The sequence below is a fragment of the Acomys minous genome (assembly GCF_964271855.1).
Source record: "Acomys minous genome assembly, chromosome: 10".
Classification (NCBI taxonomy): Eukaryota; Metazoa; Chordata; class Mammalia; order Rodentia; family Muridae; genus Acomys; species Acomys minous.
In genome coordinates, this window is record NC_140491.1 from 80,642,456 (window position 1) to 80,661,487 (window position 19,032).

The following is a 19,032-nucleotide window of genomic DNA, read 5'->3' on the forward strand; positions in this document are numbered from 1 at the left end:
ACTCAGTGAGCCTTATGCCAGCAGCAGGAGATTAAGGGGCTGTGAAAAATGAAGGTGTGTTCAAAACCGGAAGAAATGTATTAGCAACCTGGTAACACTTGGGTAGAACTAAGGGCAATGGTCTGTAATCCATCTTCACATGTTCACAACGGTCTTGGTGTTTGTTCTACAGGAAAGAGAAACAAAGACAAAGGCTTGAGATTGTTGCAGTGGTCACCCAGCCTTCCCGGCCTTACCATCCAATTGATCACTACCTTGGAACTTTGTCAGGGCCAGCCACGCAAAGCTTTGTTGGCACAGGAAAATCACTGTAGCCTAGGGGTAGTATATATCACACTCACCAATCAGTTTTATTATTCTTGGCATGGAAGGTAACCTCAGGGGAGAAAGATTGGATAGCTCAAGCAGAAGGAAAAAATAAATTGGAAAAAAAAAAAAAAGGAAGTCAGATACAGCCATGGAGTTGGGCAGCATAGTGACATGGCCTTCCTTCAGAATTTCAGTCGCTGACCAGCAATCATCCATTTTTGTGCGAGGCTGAACATACAGTATATACAACAATACACTGAAAGATCGAAATTCTAGATTAGAGCCAGGCATAGTGGCACACACCTTTAAAATCCCAGTACTTGGGAGACAGAGGTTAGCTCTGTCAGTTTGAGGCCAGCATAATCTACATAGGAAGTTCCAAGACAGCCAGAGCTGTATAATGAGATCCTGTCTCAAAAACAGAAGGGAGGAAGGAAGGGAGGGAAAAAGGAAGCAATTCCAGCTTAGAATTTCTGATTGAACAGCTCTGTAGCAACACCCAATTCTCTCCTGTAACATAGCTGCTCACTACTAGTGTGATGTGATGTTTTCACATATGCATATGGGAAAGGACATTCCACATATGAATTCTTTCAAAGCAAATAATGTATTTTTTTGAAGTTAAGTCTCACAGAGGTATTTCATTTACTTTCAATCCCTGTAAACCCCTCCCGTGCCTTCAGGCTAAAACATTACCACAAAGTGCTCTTAGCACGATGATCACAGTAATCTGTCCCAAGACAAAGTTGTCAAAGCAGCTTTGGGGCCTGCCATGTTCCCTATGTCACGATCTCAGCTTCGAGAGCTTTGCTTTTTTGTGTCACTCAACTTTGACAGCACAAAGTGGTGTACTCTTGTTCACAGAAAAGATAAAATCAAAACTGCACAATAATTTTTAAAAAGAACACATCCTTGAAAACAATGGTAAAATGTTAGCCTTTTATTCTAATTTATTCTAATAACAAATATCAACTGCATGGAAAGAAATTTTAAGACCTGACCTTTCTGAAATTGAATGAATGGAACAGCCGCAAGTCACACTGAATGTTGATGTGAAAATCACAGCAAGACCTGAGACTCAGACATCCACAGTTCACACCAGGCTCCCAGTGAACTCAGACACTAACATTGAGTTCATTATAGAATCAGTTTATTTCAAAAAATATTCTGTACCATTTAGAAATCTTTGGAATTTTATGCAAAAACTACATGGTCACTTCTGAACTCCCTTTATAAACTGAAAAAGATGATGATGATGATGATGATGATGATAATAATAATAATAATAATAATAATAATAATAATAATAATAATAAAATTAGTAATAGCCAGCTGGGCAGATGACTCAGAGGTTGAGAGCACTTGCTGCTCTTTCACAGGATCTGAGTTTGGTTCCCAGCTCCTCAGCTCCTGTATCTTCATCACCAATGGATCTGATGCCTTCCTCTGACCCCTGTGGGCAGATGCTTGGCACCTCTATGTATATACTTGGCAGGCACACAAACCCACATGCAACAAGTAAATGTAAATTAAAATACGAGCGATAATAATAAAGCTAATTCATATTTTCTACAGTGAACTTGATTGCTATTGCTCCTCCTTGTGTATCTGCTCTGAGGAGTTAGAGTTGTATTGAGAATGCAGCCTTCGTGGCCTTGAGAGAGTCGGACAGGACCTTTCACCTGGATCCTAGCATGCTCTTGACTTGCTGTACTATGGTGAACAATACGCTTTTGTTCACAAGAGCTTTACTATTGAGATATTAAAACATTTGAAATAGGGCTCCTCAGTTCTTATATTCCTGTAATTCACATCATACTAAGTAAAAAAGTAAAGTTCCCTCTAGGACCTTGGTAATGCCATTAATCTCGAGAAATCTAAGTATTTTGTATTCATTTTGTGATTTTTTTTTGTGAATGGCTTTGAGTGGATAATTTGTTAGGTGATTTTTTAAAATGCTTAATGCAGAGGCACTCCATAGGAACAAATTAATTTGAATCTTTGGTTCTAGCCCAGGCACTGCTATTTTTTTCCCCAGTTTTATGAAATGATGGGCTAGAAAGCAAATATAAGAAAGTACGTGAAGATTTGCTTATCACTCACAGCATTTTAGAGTCATTATTTCATGAACTAGTCATAGTCACTTTAAACAACAGCAAACATATATGTATATAGAAATAATTGTATATATAAGGATATAAATATACTGACATAATTTAAAAACAAGTAGATGTTTATCTTTAAATCATAATATCCCTGTGACTGGTATGTAATATATTTTCAATTAAGAGCTTGTGTGAACAAAGTAAGTGAATGGCCTAAACAAATAAGTACATTTTGTGCATGTGTGTGAAGCAGTATAATAAAAAATTCATACATGTAGTAGACATAAGACTCTACTTAAGACATTAAAATAATTACAACTTAAAATAGCTTCATTAGTATGCCTGCAACTAGTGAAGGAGTATATTTCCTTTGAGTTAATCAACCCAGTCAAAGCTAGCAGAACGTAAGTCACTCCGAAGAGTGCCACTTGGGAAATCCACCTGTCGGATTCAGCAACCTCAGCAGAAGGTCTAGAAACGTGCTTTGCCACCAGAGGTGAGAGGTGTTAGCGGCAGATGTGAAATGTCAGTGAAGGGAATAGCAGCTACTCTAAGAGTCTGCTGGTCCTTTGTGGAGAGAAGTTTCTGAAATACAATAATTACCTCACGAGGGAAGTTGCTAACATAGCTGCACCAAGACCACAGTAAGGTTTCCTTTTCTTTCTGGACTTTGCAGCTGTTTTGTTTCTATTGTCATTTTTCCCCCAGTGATGGAGGGATTTGAAGCAACAGCAGCAGCAGCAAAACAAGTCATACTTTGTTTTTTGGTGTGAATTTAGGTCAAGCAGAGATAAAACTTCACATCTGATGTGATACTGAAATTCTATTTTATTTTTAATACGTACACACAGCATGTGCTGATCCAACGAGTGTGATAAGCAGGTACATTTCTTTGTCAGAGCTTTAGGCTTGGAGCCATCCAGCTCCTTTCTCCTAATTCTCCATAAAATACTGAACAATTATGATGTCTTTTCTCCACAGGGAATATCTGTGAGATACAAGAGTTTACTCCTTCTGTTTAATTGGGTTTGGGTACCTTGCTCTCCAATCTGCCTGCAAACACCTTATTCTCATGTTTCTCACCCTTCACTAATCACTATTAGGCACTCAAGTTGAAATTTTTTCAGCATCTGTAAGAAAGAACAGGTATAATTTGTCCTTCTTTGTATGTCTCCTCTGATTTCTTGACCAAACCTAGAACTGTTAGGTAATTAACAAGAGTCATTGTTCCAAACTAGATCCTATCCTGGACCTAGACTAAAATTCACTTGTACCCATCCACACAGTTGGCATCAACAAAGTAAAACCAAGCTGTTTATCTGACCTTCTAAAAATCCAAGAGAAATGAGCGATATGAGTCAAATGTGCCAAAGGGCAGCTTCAATCACTGTGAAAATGAAGACTTACCTTAATCCTCTATAGCCTGAAATGTCTAATCCTTTAAAAATAACTTGGAGAAATCTGTTTTTGACAAAGACATTAGTTTCTATTATTTTGCTCCAGTCTACATGAAAAGTAATTTTAAATTATCAGTCACCTAGTTCTTCTGTTTCTACTTCCTTCAGTCTTTCTTTTCCTATGAAATCAACTTTTTATTGTTTTGGTTGTTATTTGCTTTCCTACTTGGTTATATTTTTGTTTTTTGTTTTGTTTTCTTTTTTTAGCTAGAACCTCATTGCATAGCCTTGGGCTGGTATTAAATTCTCAGTTCTTTCTCTGAAATCCAACTTTAGGGCTTGGTCATTGGAACACAAATAATTCTTGATGCTAGGATTAAAGATGACGGAGTAAATAAGGGTCAAAATGATTGGCATTTTAAAACTTAATTGATGTGTTTTTCAAATGGAATAAATTGAATTTCCAGAACCTCATTCTCCAAATAACCAAACTATAGTCATGACCAAGTAAGGAATCTTCTAGAATAAATTCAAATGTTTGTCTTAAGTCTAGCTTAATTAAATTATGTAGAGATAGCTGAGATTCTCGAGTGCTTCAACAAGTTCTTAAACAACTTCTGAGTAAATTAAACCTTTGAGGAGAGTACTGTGGGTTTAAAATCATGGTCTGAAAATCCATGCTCTTGGCCAGTGAAATGGCTGAGGGGCTGGAGTCACCTGATGATCTGAAGTCAATCCTTGCATGCTACATGGGAGAAGAAGAGAGTGACTCCTGAAAGTTGTTCTCTGACCTCCAGATGCATGCAAAGATGAAAATTCATGTGGAATAAATGCACTTTAAAGATTAATCAAGGCAAGTTTTCCCTAATCTTCCATGACATGGAATTTTGAATGAAAAGAGGGCAGCAGGAGACAAATTTAGAGGAAATACAGTGAAGACTGCTCAGGAAGATACCCATAGATAGACACAGATGGACAAAGATACAGATGTAGCTCCTTCCTCGCAGCCTGCAAAGGAATCAACCCAGATAATAATCTCATGTTGGCCTCTAGCCTCTGTTACCATAAGACAATAAACTTCTGTGTGTTAAGTCTCCTCATTCATGAAACATTCTTATGCAAGAACTGTCCCTTGGATAAACTTGGAATTGTTAAATTGGAAATGAATCCAGAGGGCATATAGCACTAATGGAAGTGTTTCAGCTGAAACATATCATAGACACTTGGCAGAGAAAGAAATTAAGAAAATACAAGAATTTCAGAGTGACCTAAGGAGAAACTCAATGACACCTCTTTTATCCTTCTAAGCAGACTTTCATGAGGTCATGGCCACATTTATTGTTTTTATGTGTTCTGTGTAGCTGTTTCCTTGCTGATTAAAACAAAAACAAAAAAGCACTGCATCAGAGATGGTGGGATCAGCAAAGCCTGGTTCATGAAAACCAGTGCCTCACTTTGTCTATAACAAGAATACCACTTTGGGGTGCTATCTATTTGAGGTTGACAAGGCAAAAGCAGCAACTAACCCAACCTGGTCACAGATCATCAGGGCTCCAGATCAGGAAGCCATTTAAAGTTTCTTCAAAATAGATCTGGACAGTATGAACTAAAAGGAGAAGACTGAGTTATCTCCTTCACTTCTCCCTCCCTTTAGGGAGAGCAAGGCCAGTTCAAAGAAAGGATTCTTCTGATGGACTAGAAGAAAAAACTTAAAAGGTAATGGCAAAGATGCCCAAAGGATCAACCAGCTCAGGAGCTATGACTTAGCCAACATTGAGGGATCTGCTAAGATAGCATATATTAGTCCCAGTTCACTTTACAAGTAGTTTACAGTAGCACATTCAGGTGAAAGTGAAAACAAAATAAAACAAAACAGAATATAGAAATGGTAAAAACTCTGTGACATAATTGGAAACTCTTAATTCCGAGAAAAGAAGTATGTCAATGCATTTCTACTATAACTTGTTTTTCAGATCACCAAATTGAACATATATTGAAAAAGAAGAAATTCTTATGTGACAAAAAAAAGTCCTAAAGAATGTTAACAACTAATATGCATTGATACAACTTTTATTTTGGAAGAAAGAATAAATATACCTCAAAAAAAAAAAAAGGCACACCTCTCTCTCTCTCTCTCTCTCTCTCTCTCTCTGTGTGTGTGTGTGTGTGTGTGTGTGTGTGTGTGTGTGTGTGTGTGTGTGTGTCTGGAAGACTCTTGGTTTAGTTCACGAATATGAAACATTAAACAAGTTTTCTAATATACTTACAAGATGTCAAGCTTTAAAAGACTGGGGAGGTGAGGAAGAGGCACTAAGGCTTTGGAATTATGGTATATATGTACCCAGACCTACATTCTCAAGGGTTGCTCCTAGAAATCACAGGGGATATGAAACATATAAATGTATTTTAGGAGGTTCTAGATGTGGGTGGACTCCAACTATAATGTAAGAGAAGATAATTATTAGTAATGTCATCAGTAACAATTGACACGACAGCCTTGAGGATCAGAAGCTATTCTTGATTTGACTTGAGACCCAGCAATTATGCTCTACCCATGGGGATCTGGCTAGCACAAATACAGAATAACCTCTAGACATCAGAGAACACATAAATATCCTAATTCCATAGCAACTTAAGAATGCAATGTTCAACCTAATTAACTTTCTTCTCATTTAGTATGGAAAGTATAGCTGTTTTTTAACAAATAGCAAGGGTAGATCAACAAATAAAAGAAAGATGATCTTTAGTCCATATAATCATGAACATTATTGCACATGATGAATTCTGTACAGCTGCTGTCTGAAGACCCTCTGAACACTCATAAAATGTATTTTGCTGAGACTCTTTGAGGCCATGTCCTTCACAGCTACCACAGATGCTATTTCTCACAATGAATTCCTGGGAGGTTTTGTATAGTAAGTTATGTGTGAAGTTTCTCCCTCAACTCATGTCTCAACTCTCCTCAACTTTCTGACTTTGTGTTCTTTTCCAAAGGAAATAAATCTTTCTTGAAATACTAAGAAAAGGAAGATGGAGAGGAGACTGAGAATGAGAGAGAAAGAGCGAGAGAGTGAGAGAGAGAAAGAGGGAGAGAGAGAGAGAGAGTAAAGGAGAGAAAGAGAGCAAGTGAGCACTGTAATATTTTGAGTGTGGAACCTACAGGAAATATCATCCAGGGAAATAAATGACTCACTGATGAAATTTACTTAAAGGGCAGTAATGTGATAAAAATAAAATGAAACTCATTTATGATTTTTCTGTATAATATGAGACTATAAACTAAGTTAGAGTTAAGGAATAGAAGTTCATCCTTGAAGTGTTGCTTGTCTGTAAAGTGCTTGACTAGCTTATACAGGGCACTGGATTCATTCCCCAGGATAGAATCAGGGTAAGAAGGAAGTTATTTCAATTTGAGGAAAAGGGTTATTTTATTTTGTACAATTCAAAGGTCATTAATATCTTACCTATGTTCAAATTATAGACATGAATATAACTTCATTTTCAAAGCAGGATCAAATTCACTAGGTTGGATAGCAAATTTGGCACCTTCATCTGGAATTTTCTTTCCCTCTTCCCGTGGGTTGATAAGCTTTAGAGACCTCTTGGGGGCCTCTGAATTCTGTGATTCTGTAAGAAACTCTTCTTTCCTGTTTACTCTTGTCTAGGATTCTATGTCACAGGCCATAGACTTCAGTGACAGCAGATTCTTTCTCCTATTAATCGCCTTCCTACTCTCCAAACACACTCAGAGGAGGTGCCTTCTTAAGGCCTGAAGTAGTAGAACCCAAAGCTTTCCTCACAGTGACAAAAATATTTGAGAAAAGTAACTCCAAGAAGTGACTATTCATTTAGGGTCACATATGAATAGGTTAAAGTTCATGATCAACCACTTGCCTGCACCATGATGAGGTAGAACACCATGATCAAAGGGCATGAAGAAATAAAGGTGCCCACCTAATGGTGCCAGGAAACAGACAAAGATACAGGGAGAAACTGGAACAAGTTCTGAGTGATGAAGTGATCAGTACGAGCTAATTGGTAATGAAGACATAATGTATAAATGTAGGTTTATTGGAAGTGGTACGAGAGGACCAGGGGAAGGGAGAGCATGTGCTGGGAGTTGGGGGGAAGGGAAGGAGGTGGGGAAAGGACAAGGGCAGCAAGGGTGGTAAAGGGTAAAGGGGGGGGGGTGAAACCAAAATGTCCGGTTTATATAGTGAGTCTCTGGGCGATGGGAGGCCCCACCCCTAGGTAGAGGGCAGTTCATTACCAGCTATGCCTGCAACAGGACCTATCAGGTATAACCTCCAAAACACAGCCCACTTATTATTTCCTTAAGCTAGAATCCAACTTCTAAAGTCCCCACAACCTCCCAAAATACCACCACCAACAGGGATAAAAGGCTTCCACACATGAGCCCAGAGACATTTCAAATCTTATCCCTGGTCCCCAAGGCACATGTCCATCTCATAAGGCAAGATGCACTTAGTTTATGTCTAAGAGGCTTCAAAGTCTCCATTGTTGACAATATTGCCCCAAAGGTCAAATCTAAAGTTTCCTGAAACTAAAGGCAAACACTCAAAGGTGAACTCTAGTAAAATGAAAAAAACAAAACAACAAACAAGCCAACCCAGCAAGCTCTAATCCTCCAAGATACAACACTGCAGAGTGAATATGCTATTCTGAAAGGGGAAAAAAAGGGGGGGGGGATATAGAAGGGAGAGATGGACCAAAGCCTCATCATGGAAAGCATTAAAAATCACATCTCTTAGGATACGTAGCTGTGCACACCTATCATTGCAACGCTTTGGAAGTTGAAGCAGTAGAACTGAGCTCCATGGTTAGACTCCTCTCTTGGTCTCTCCCCCAAAGGAGGTTTGTAATTCTACAGATGGGGTGTGTAAACCACTTCTGGTGTTTAGGACAAGTAGTGTCCTAATGTACAACCCCAAGAGTGTGGGTGGCCTCAGCCCTGTAGACATTGCCCCTGCAGGCTGCACTCTACTTGGCTTCTGTGTCAGCTGCATCTGAGAAAAGCTTTTCTACTTTTCAGGATATCTCAGACTTCCTGGGGTCTCCATTGTCTCTGTAGCTTCAAACACTGCCTTGTCAAAGACTTCCCACGGAGATCCAAGCTCTCTCGCACATTGCCTGGCCTCCTAAGCTTTCCTTTCAAGTCTGATGGAAGCCTCCATGACTACATAATAAAAAAAAATTGCCGAATTTTTGCACTTTTTACATACCTGTAAAACCAGCATCTCATGGAAAAATACCAAAGTCAGCCCCAGCTCCAAGCATCACTTTCTATCAATCTCCAGCCTCATCTCCTTAAACCATGACTAAAGTGACTCCAGAGTACCTGGGCTGTTGATCATGGGGGGAAAAACACTTCTTTAGGCCACCCAGGGTGAGCAGTGTTTTTCTCTCTATAGAGAGCCTTCCAGATGAGTTTCTGTGTTCACTCCTCTGGCCACAGTGTGCTTTGCTGATATTTCAGGTGTGTTCAAGACATAATGATGCTAATGTGCTTTCTGAGGCTCCAGCTTTTTTCTTTTCTTTTTTTTTTTTTTGGTGCTCTTTCCTCAGAAAACCCTAAGCTTTTCTAACATTTACATTCTTTCTCCTTTGTGTTGGTAATTCTCACTATATGTTGATTAAAAGCGGCCAGCAATGTCTACGCTCCATCCAGAGTTCCAAACTGTCCCCCACCCCCACTCACCCACCAACAAGTTCCAGCTTAAATGTCTAGTAACATCAGTACTTGTTTTGTTGTGTCAGGTTCAAAAGATGATGATGCAAGCAGGCGCAGTAGTTGATCACAGTAAGGTGTTTGGGTTGTTACTAAACAGTCTCTAATACTTAGCAGTATACAGTAAGGACTTAGTGGGACTCAGTGATATGAGTGAAATAACAAGAATTTTGGTCCTACCCCTTCTAGAATAAAAAAAAAAAGTTTGTACTGATTTTTTCCTTTCACTTTTTTAGTTAATTCATTCATATTACATCTCAGTAGTTATTTTTTCTCTTTTTTAAAATTTTTTATTAATTTATTCTTGTTACATCTCAATGGTTATCCCATCCCTTGTATCCTCCCATTCCTCCCTCCCTCCCATTTCCCCCTACTCCCCTCCCCTATGACTGTGACTGAGGGGGACCTCCTCCCCCTATATATGCTCATAGGGTATCAAGTATCTTCTTGGTAGCCTGCTATCCTTCCTCTGAGTGCCATGAGGCCCCCCTCAAGGGGACATGGTCAAATAAGGGGCACCAGAGTTCATGTGAAAGTCATACCCCACTCTCCACTCAACTGTGAAGAATGTCCTGTCCATTGGTTAGATCTGGGTCGGGGTTCAATGTTCACTGCACATATAGTCCTTGGCTGGTTTCATAATTTGAGCAGGACCCCTGGGCCCAGATCCACCCGTCATAATGTTCTTCTTGTAGGTTTCTAGGACCCTCTGTATCCTTCTATTTCCCCATTCTCCCATATATTGATTATTATTCTGTTCTTTTCTCCATTGTTTTAAACATGAGAATTGTTTGTTTATTTGTTGTAGCCAAGGCTAAGACCTGAGATGGAGAATGCAGCAATGTTCTGGTGTAGCTGGAGGACAGATGTAGTGAGCAACCTTTACTTTTTGATGTTTGTAGTACACATGTGTATATAAAAACAAATCATAAGATACATAACTCCAATAGTGTTATGATGTTTAACTTCTAAACATTTCCAGGACACTGATTAATTCAGAGGGTGCTTTGCCTAAATTCTGGTAATGGAACACAATTAGATAGACTGTCATATTTCTTATAGAAAACTGTTTGAAGTCTTCCTATAGCCTTTGGCTATTTATGATCCAAAGTGGCTGCTAATTTATGTTCCTTCCTGTAGCACAATAACTGTGAGAGATCTCCATGTCACCTCTGTGGGTTTAAGTTATGTTTTAGTGTAAAATACAAAAGGTTAATTACAGCTCAGAGCCTGATGCTTCTGTGAGGGTAACTGTGAGTTATTTATTATCCTTCCTCTAGTTAATTATGTTAATTGTGCTGGATTAACAATGTCATGTGAAAGAGTGTTAATTAATTTAATAAGCACATTTTTTTGTGTGTTTTCTTCTGTTTCAGTTGATTTATCTTTAGTCAATAAGGATGACAATGCCATCTATTTCTTGGGAAATTCTCTTGGCCTTCAACCAAAAATGGTTAAAACATACCTGGAGGAAGAGCTGGATAAGTGGGCCAAAATGTAAGTACCGTGTTAAAAATCACAAAAAGTGTCTGATATGGGCAAGTTATATCCTAGCATTTTAGGACTGAGGGAAACCATATTGACCATAGTTATCAATATGCTATCAAAAACTATAATTGTTTCATGAAATAATTTAGTGTCAAAATAAGGCAAAATAGCAAATTTGTGATAGCGGGAGAGTAAACAACATCTTTAAAACTTTAATCCTTTCTCCTATATCTTAATAAATGCTGCCAGTCATTTTGTTTCATGTGGTTAATACACAGCAAAGAAGTTAATTTACCTTTTTTTTTTTTTTTTGAGACAGGGTTTCTCTGTGTAGCTTTGGCTGTCCTAGACTCACTTTGTAGACCAGGTTAGCCCCAAACTCAAATCAGTCTGCTTGCCTCTGCCTCCCTGAATGCTGGGGTTAAAGGGCATGCAACCACCACGCCTGGCTGCAAAAAAGAGAATTTATAATTTTGAATGTTTCCTTGCAGTCTTCTAACAGCAAACCCTTTTCCTTCCTGCCCCTTCTGAGCCCTTATCTTCTGTAGGCTGGCCATCTCTCTCCTAAATGTCACTACTTTAACAACACATCTCTTAAAACATATCAAACTTTTTCATCCACACACAACAGTTGTATATAATGAAGAGTATATCAGGGTGACGTTTTGATACATGTTGACAATATGTACCAATCAGCTGATGTTCCCATCTAGCTGTCATTTTTTAAAAAGTCTTTTTAGGTCCTCTTGTTTAGTTTTTATAACAAAGATAATAGCTTATTGTGAATTATGTTCCCATCAGTTTTACAAAAACACTAGAACTTATTACTCCTGTCCAGTTGAATTCAGATGTCCATTTTTTTAACCCTCTACAATTTCCCCTTCAGTAGACAACTTAGAGACATCTATCTTCATTACTTTCATGTTGTTAGGAAAATAATCTGGTCTTATGTGTCTTTTCTCTTTCCACAGTAATTACTTATAAAACTGAAATGAGATATATTTGTTAAATATTAAATTTTTGTCTCATTTCTGAATTGTAAACACTTGAAGTATTTTTAAAGCCCCAAATAATTTTAAATGTTTTCTCTGATTATTAGAAAATACAAAAAATAAAAATAAAAAACAACCTAGAGAAATGAGTCCTATCTGCCAGTCATGAGACAATATTTCTGAGAGATGAAGCCACATTAATTACGAATTCTGGAGCAGGCCATTTGGTGCTCATAAAAATCTCGTTTCATGACCTTTCCTCCTTCTCTCTGCTCCGTCATACTTGGAGCCCTTTAGGTCATATGTGAGGACAGCAACGATGACTCTCAGGTAACCCTGCAAAGTTCTTAATTCCCATGGTTAAGAACGAGAGCACTCACATTAATGCAAGAATGATGAAAGCTTATATAATTTATTAAGCATGTTATAATTTCATCTTCATGACTTTTATGTGTAAGCTTCAAAATACACATCGTCGCATTTGAAAGCATTTTGGAGTAGCGGATTTTAGTATTTAATAAATGAAGGTCACAGTTAATAAAAATGGTTGATACTCATTTTGGTCCTTAATGTTTGAGAGCAGAGTTAAATTGGATGAGTTTGCACTTTTGAAAGTGTCTTTCTCCCTTGAATACTCAGGCAGCCAGGTTTTGTGTTTTTACGCGCTAGGTGTTTAAAAGATGCTGCCCCGCTGCTGCATTCATCCCACATCACACCTCACACCACTGAGGGACTGGTTGACGCTTGTCGAAATGGTAAAATCATGTTTCAGGAAAGTGCCGGTCTCTCAATAGCATCGTCTATTGTCGCGGGTCACTTTCATATTTTACTTTGTGAACGTAGACAAAGGCAGAGTCTTAGTTAAAATCCTCCTAGTGCTCATTAGACAAATGATTCACAGAGGAGCGTGCTTTAAGTCTGAATGCAATGAAAACTGAATTAAAGGCCTTTTTCTAGGCAAAAGAGATCCACCCATTCCTGCTTTGGTTGCTTTACTTCCGCCTGCCCTCAGCTCTGGAGACCTAGACAGCCTTGCAGCTCCTAAACAGCAGCAGGGTCTCAGATGCGCTGTCTCCTCTTCGGATCCTCCTCCCTTGACCTCACATCTTTGATCCAAAAACAGTTTTTATTTGGCTTTTTTTTCTCCCAAAATATTTAATTTGAAACCCTACTTTTAGTCTTTTCTTTATGAGACTCTGTTGGAAACGGTTTTTTTTCTCCCCCCCCCCCCCCTTGTCAACTTAGCTCCAGTTAATGAAAGGGCCAGCAAACCTTTGAGAGCAGAGAGATTGTTGAGAGAAAGCAGGCTGCACAAGCAGATAGGAAAGGTTTTCTTAATTCAGTGACAGGCTGAAGAGTGGGTCATGCAGGGTAACTTTTATGACTCACCGGAAATACCAGAGGCCCCGTGGGATCCTTCACAACTGTGCTGAGGCTAGAGAGCGGTGCCCTGGGCTGGAAACTTTAGGAAGGACACAGGGGACCACCTTTGCCCTTCTGAGTTTGGGCCTGTGGCAGCCTTATCTTAAGGAGTCCTTAAGTCAAGTTTAGAGTGTTTCTTTTTGAAAAGTTGCTCTGTGTAAGCATGTTCTCATTTAAACCACCGTGGCACTGTGGTAGGCCTTTCAGTTGCATTTCTGACTATCCTTTTGGTTTCTATACTAATCTCCCCTTGGGTAATTTGCCTCTAAATCTGGGGCTTCCCAGTTTGGAGGTAATCTTTAAGAGATTTCACTCTCCCTGCGTCCTTCAGACCCACTTTTGCTCCAAGGCTGATACTCCAGCCAGGCCTACGCCTCTTTCACTTGACCAATACAAGGTTCTCAGTCAAGGAAAGCTATAAGCTACATTTTTTTCTCCTTTAAAAAAATAACAATATAGGGCTGGAGAGATGGCTCAGAGTTGTTAAGAACACTATCTGCTCTTGCAATGGTCCCGAGTTCCATTCCCAGCAACCACAAGGTGGCTCATAACCATCTATAAGGAGATCTGATGCCCTCTTCTGGCGCGCACACCTACATGCAGGCAAAACACAATAAATAAATAAATCTTTAAAAAAATAACAATATAAAATGATAAGTTTCACTGTAGTATTTTCACACAAAATTTATTTTTGTTGATCTTCCTCCCTCTCCTTGGCCTCTTAGTCCCCTGCTTGTACCATTCCATTTTCAATAGTTCCACCTCCCCTCTCATATCTTCTGCGTTCTGTTACTCTACACTTGTCCTCCCCACATCTCTTATCTCTTATACAGTTCCATTTCTGGTTTCATGACATACATCCACACTCATGTTCACATATGATCTCACCTGATATCCCTTTCTGAGTCCAGGTTATTTCATGTAATATACATATAATGATTTCCAGATCCATCATTTTAATGTAAATTTCACTTTCTTTAGAAAGTCCTACTGTATGTGTGTGCCACATTTTCATTGTCTCCTGATAGAAATCTAGCACAGTTCATTCTCTATTGCGCAGCAATAAACATAGATATACAAGTATCTCTATACATGTTACAGGGTCCTTTAGAGTATGTCCACAAATAGTGGCCGTAATGGGGTCTTTGAATATAGTGGAAGCTTTCTTACTCACCTCAGGTTGATTTTTATGCAAAAGTTAGAGTGCCAGAAACTCATGGTTAGATTTGAGTTTGTAGCTCAGAAAAATAAAAAAATGAAATTTACAGAGCCCAGTGGGTGGCTTTCAGATTCGTGCATGATTGTAGGGAGTTTAGCAAAGGAAGAGTCAAGAGCCCACACAGCAGGGCTGTGTGCATCATCCATCTGCTACCTGGGGAGCTTTTAAAGGACTGACAGTAGGACATGGGCTGAGGTATCAGGGGCTTGTGCACTGCTCAGGGAGTCCCATGGGCTCCTCTCAGTTTCAGTCAAGCTTAGAGAGATAAAGAGACGCCAAGCCAGGAACCAGAACTCTTTGGGATTTCTGACGTCTAGCCAGGATAAAACTACAGAGAAGAAGAATACCAACTGGCCAATTCCCATTCATTATGCTGCCTGTCCTGATGGCTGAGTTTCTTTTGCTATGAAATCTTTAAATTTACTAAATCGTCTAATATGAATTAAAGTTTGCTGTCTCATTGGTAAAGACAATATTGAAAAGCACAATCGTAACAAAAGCATTAAAGGTATCAATATTCTCAACTTCATATGGAAAAACAAAAACGCAGAATAGCTAAAACAATCCTCTACAATAAAAAATTCTTCTGAAGGAATCTCCATCCCTGATCTCAAGCTGTACTACAGACTGGGAAAAGATCTTCACCAACCCTACATCTGACAAAGAAGTAATATGCAAAAATTTATAAAGAACTCAAGAAATTAAATGCCACCAAACCAAGTAACCCAATTTAAAAACAGGGTATAGAGCTAAACAGAGAATTCTCAATAGAAGAACATTGAATGCTTGAGAAACACTTAAAGAAATGCTCAACATCCTTCATCATCAAGGAAATGCAAATCAAAATTACATCTTACACTTATCTGAATGGCTAAGACCAAAAGTGACAGCACATGCTGGCGAGGATGTGGAGCAAGGGGAACACCACTCCATTGCTGGTGGGAGTGCAAACTTGTACAGCCACTGTGGAAATCAATCTGGTGCTTTCTCGGAAAATTGGGAATAGTTCTACCTCAAGACCCAGACATACCACTCCTGGACATATTCCCAAAAGATGCTTGACCATACAAGAAGGACATTTGCTAAGTTATGTTCATAACAGCATTATTCATAATAGCCAGAATCTGGAAACAACCAAATGTCCCTTAACCAAAGAATGGATAAGGAAACTGAGGTACATTTACACAATGGAATACTACTCAGTTATTAAAAGCAAGGAAATCTTGAAATTATCAGGCAAAGGGATGGAACTGGAACAGATCACCCTAAGTGAGTTAAGCCAGACCCAGGGAGACACCCATGGTATATACTCACTTATAAGTGGATATTAGCCCAACATAGGTGTCCTCTGAGATACTCCACCCAGCAGAGGATCTAGACAGTTGTTGGGACTCACTGCTGGACCCTGGATGGAGTACAGAGAGTGGTACTGAAGAATTCGGGAATGAAGGACCCAGAGGGTTCAGGATACCCACAAAGGAGACCACCAAGGTTTGTGGATCTAGACCCAAGGGAGCCTGCACAAATGGTTGTACTAACAAAGGACAATGCATGCAGTAAACCTAGACCAATGGAAAGCTCGTTCTTCACTGTTGTGGGGATAGGGGGGACTTCCTCTGGCAGGAACTCTGGTTCCTCCAATTTGATCACTTCCCCTTGGTGGAGATGCCTGGTGACACACAGAGGAAGGGGAAGCAGGCAATCTGGATGAGACCTTATATGCTGTGGCCATATGGTAGCAGAGGAGGTCTCCTTCCAACAGATGTCTAGGGGAGGGGAATAGGGCAGAAGAGGGAGAGCGTATGGGAACAGGAAGGTAAGAACAAGGGGATAACAATTGGGATGTAATGTAAGTGAATTATAATAAATTAAAACAATAAAAAAAAACCAGAGGGGCCTGGATGGATGTTTAAGTATCAATATACTTTGACAAAGTGAGATATTACTCAGGCTGTGGATTTCAAGGTAGGAAATGTTCTAGAATCTTCTTTTGTACTCCATTGCCGACATCCTGCCTGTCTGTCTACAGTATAGCCTCCTTCTGATTGTAACTGATCCCATGCTCCATGAACAGCATGTTTGATTACTAATACTAACAAAAAGTCAAAGATCAAAACACTTAGAGCATTTTAATGCTGGGCTTAAAAAATAACCCTAAAATAACAAAATACCAGAGACGGAAAAACTTATAAAGAACAGAAATGCATTCTCTCGATTCTGCAAAATTAAGGTCTGAAAAGACTTGGTACCTGTGGAAGGTTGCTCTCTGCTTCTCAAATTCTACTTCTTGTCACATCACTGTTGATGGACGGTGCATGCACCATAATCACATCTTTTATAAGGCTGTGCGTCCTATTGCCAAGCTTCTACCCACATGACTTAAATCGCTGTTTAAATCAGTGGTACTCAACCTGTGGGAGTAGAACGACATTTTCACAGGGGTAGCCTAAGACCACTGGAAAACACAGATATTTACATTACAATTCATAACAGCAGAATTACAGTTATGAAATAGCAAGAAAAATAATTTTAAGGGTGGAAGTCACCACAACATCAACTATATTAAAGGGTTGCAGCATTAGGAAGGTTGAGAACCACTGTTTTAAATGCTGTTCCTCTTAATACCGTCACATTGACGACTCACATTTAAACTTTCTACTTCTGAAGAAATATATCTAGACTGTACCTATACAAAGTATTTCTTCTACAATTTCTATTTATTTAAGAAAACAATTGTACATCCCCAAGTTTTCTAAGAGCTTATTAACTCCCTATTTGTCTTTAAAACCTTTATTATTGCTATTTTGCAATTTGATTTTCATTCAGATATTCTAAGATTGATCTGAACAGTTTAAATATATAATTATTAATAATCATTGCTGTAATTTTGAACATAGTATCATGAACCTAACATACCAGCCCTCAGGAGGTTGACACAGGAGATTGTGTGTTTGAGAACACAGACACCCTTGGATAAAGCACAAGATATTGTCCAAAACAATGAATATCCTACAATATAAGAATAGTGTACAATATATCCTACAATAATAAGAAATAATATGCCTCAATCCTATAGTATGTGAGATAGGATAGGATATCAGCTTACAAGCTTTAAGAGAAAGTTTATATTAAATATTTACTAATGGCTCACATTACTTCAAAGAAAGTTAATAAATGAGTAAATAATCATAATGGTAGACTTCATTTAGAAGGCAAAGAAATCAATTCTAAGAGCATATTATACATTGGGAGACATAGCATACACAGCATCCCAGAGACAGAAGCTAGAGCCATAGTGTTAAGTCATCTGCATTCCTGAGTTGGCTAGATCCATGCTGTCCTCTGTTTTTCACAGGATCATTCCTGTTATGGTTGTGCCTTCCAAGGGGCTTTTGTAAAAGATTGACAGCTTAGGTAGAATTAAAGAAGAATTGTCCTATTGATTTCTTCTTCAGGAACACCCCCACCTGGCTGACAGGGAATGATTTACATGGCAATGTGCTTGTGGACAGTGTGATGATGAAGGAGCCAAGAGAAGTTTTCACCTGAAGACTCCTATAATAGTTTTATTCAAGTATGAATTTCCACTTTTAAATAAAAGGAGGGACATGGATGAAAAAAAACACACACACAGATTTCAGAGGCATTGTTAGCTAGCCATCAATTAGGTCACAGGTAAAATTGTGCTTCATTAAGAAAAGCTGTGAACATTTATTGATTTACTTACCGGGGAAGCTTTCTAAAATAGGGCCACTTCTCATTTTGTAGGACAGATAAAATATGGTCCTATTTTAAAGAGAACCCAAGTTTCTATTAACTTCCTAATTAGATGTTTTATCCTGAAATCTAATTTCATTAGCAAATATTGCTCATAGCCACCTCACAAAACACCCCACTCCTGGCAATGATTAATGTTGTGGTAACAGATTAACTCTTCATATTTCTTTTCCAACGTTTGTAAAGGATTGCAGCTGTGCTAGGCTTATTTTATGCAACTTTGAATGAAAGCAATCTAGCATCTTTCTTAACTCTAACGCACATGTTTATAACTGCACTTTAATCTACATCAATTCTTCCTAATGACAGGCCACTTTACTTTGGGTTTATTTGGATAAAATGTTCTAAATACGTTTCACTACCCCCAGGCTAGTGGGCTGACAAAATGAGGAAGTAGCCTTAGTGTGTGTGATATTTTAAAGAGAGGGAGATGCCAAAAGCCTTGCAGGGAGAAACATATCCCTAAAGATTATTAGCATGGTGTCTACCAGAGTGAGAAGTAGGTGGCATAATATTCGGAGATATAAATTCTCTGAGGCAGAACATAGAATTTTACTACCTAGATGTAATAAGA

General features: G+C 38.8%; 1 protein-coding gene across 2 annotated transcripts in view; it reads left to right on the forward strand.

Moving 5' to 3' along the window:
* Positions 1-19,032, forward strand: part of KYNU (kynureninase) — a 131,455-nt gene that overhangs the window by 17,229 nt on the left and 95,194 nt on the right. For both annotated transcript variants that reach the window (XM_084799637.1, XM_084799638.1), the window contains one exon: positions 10,937-11,057. In XM_084799637.1, the coding sequence (XP_084655763.1) occupies positions 10,937-11,057 (121 nt within the window). The remainder of the gene's footprint in view (positions 1-10,936; positions 11,058-19,032) is intronic.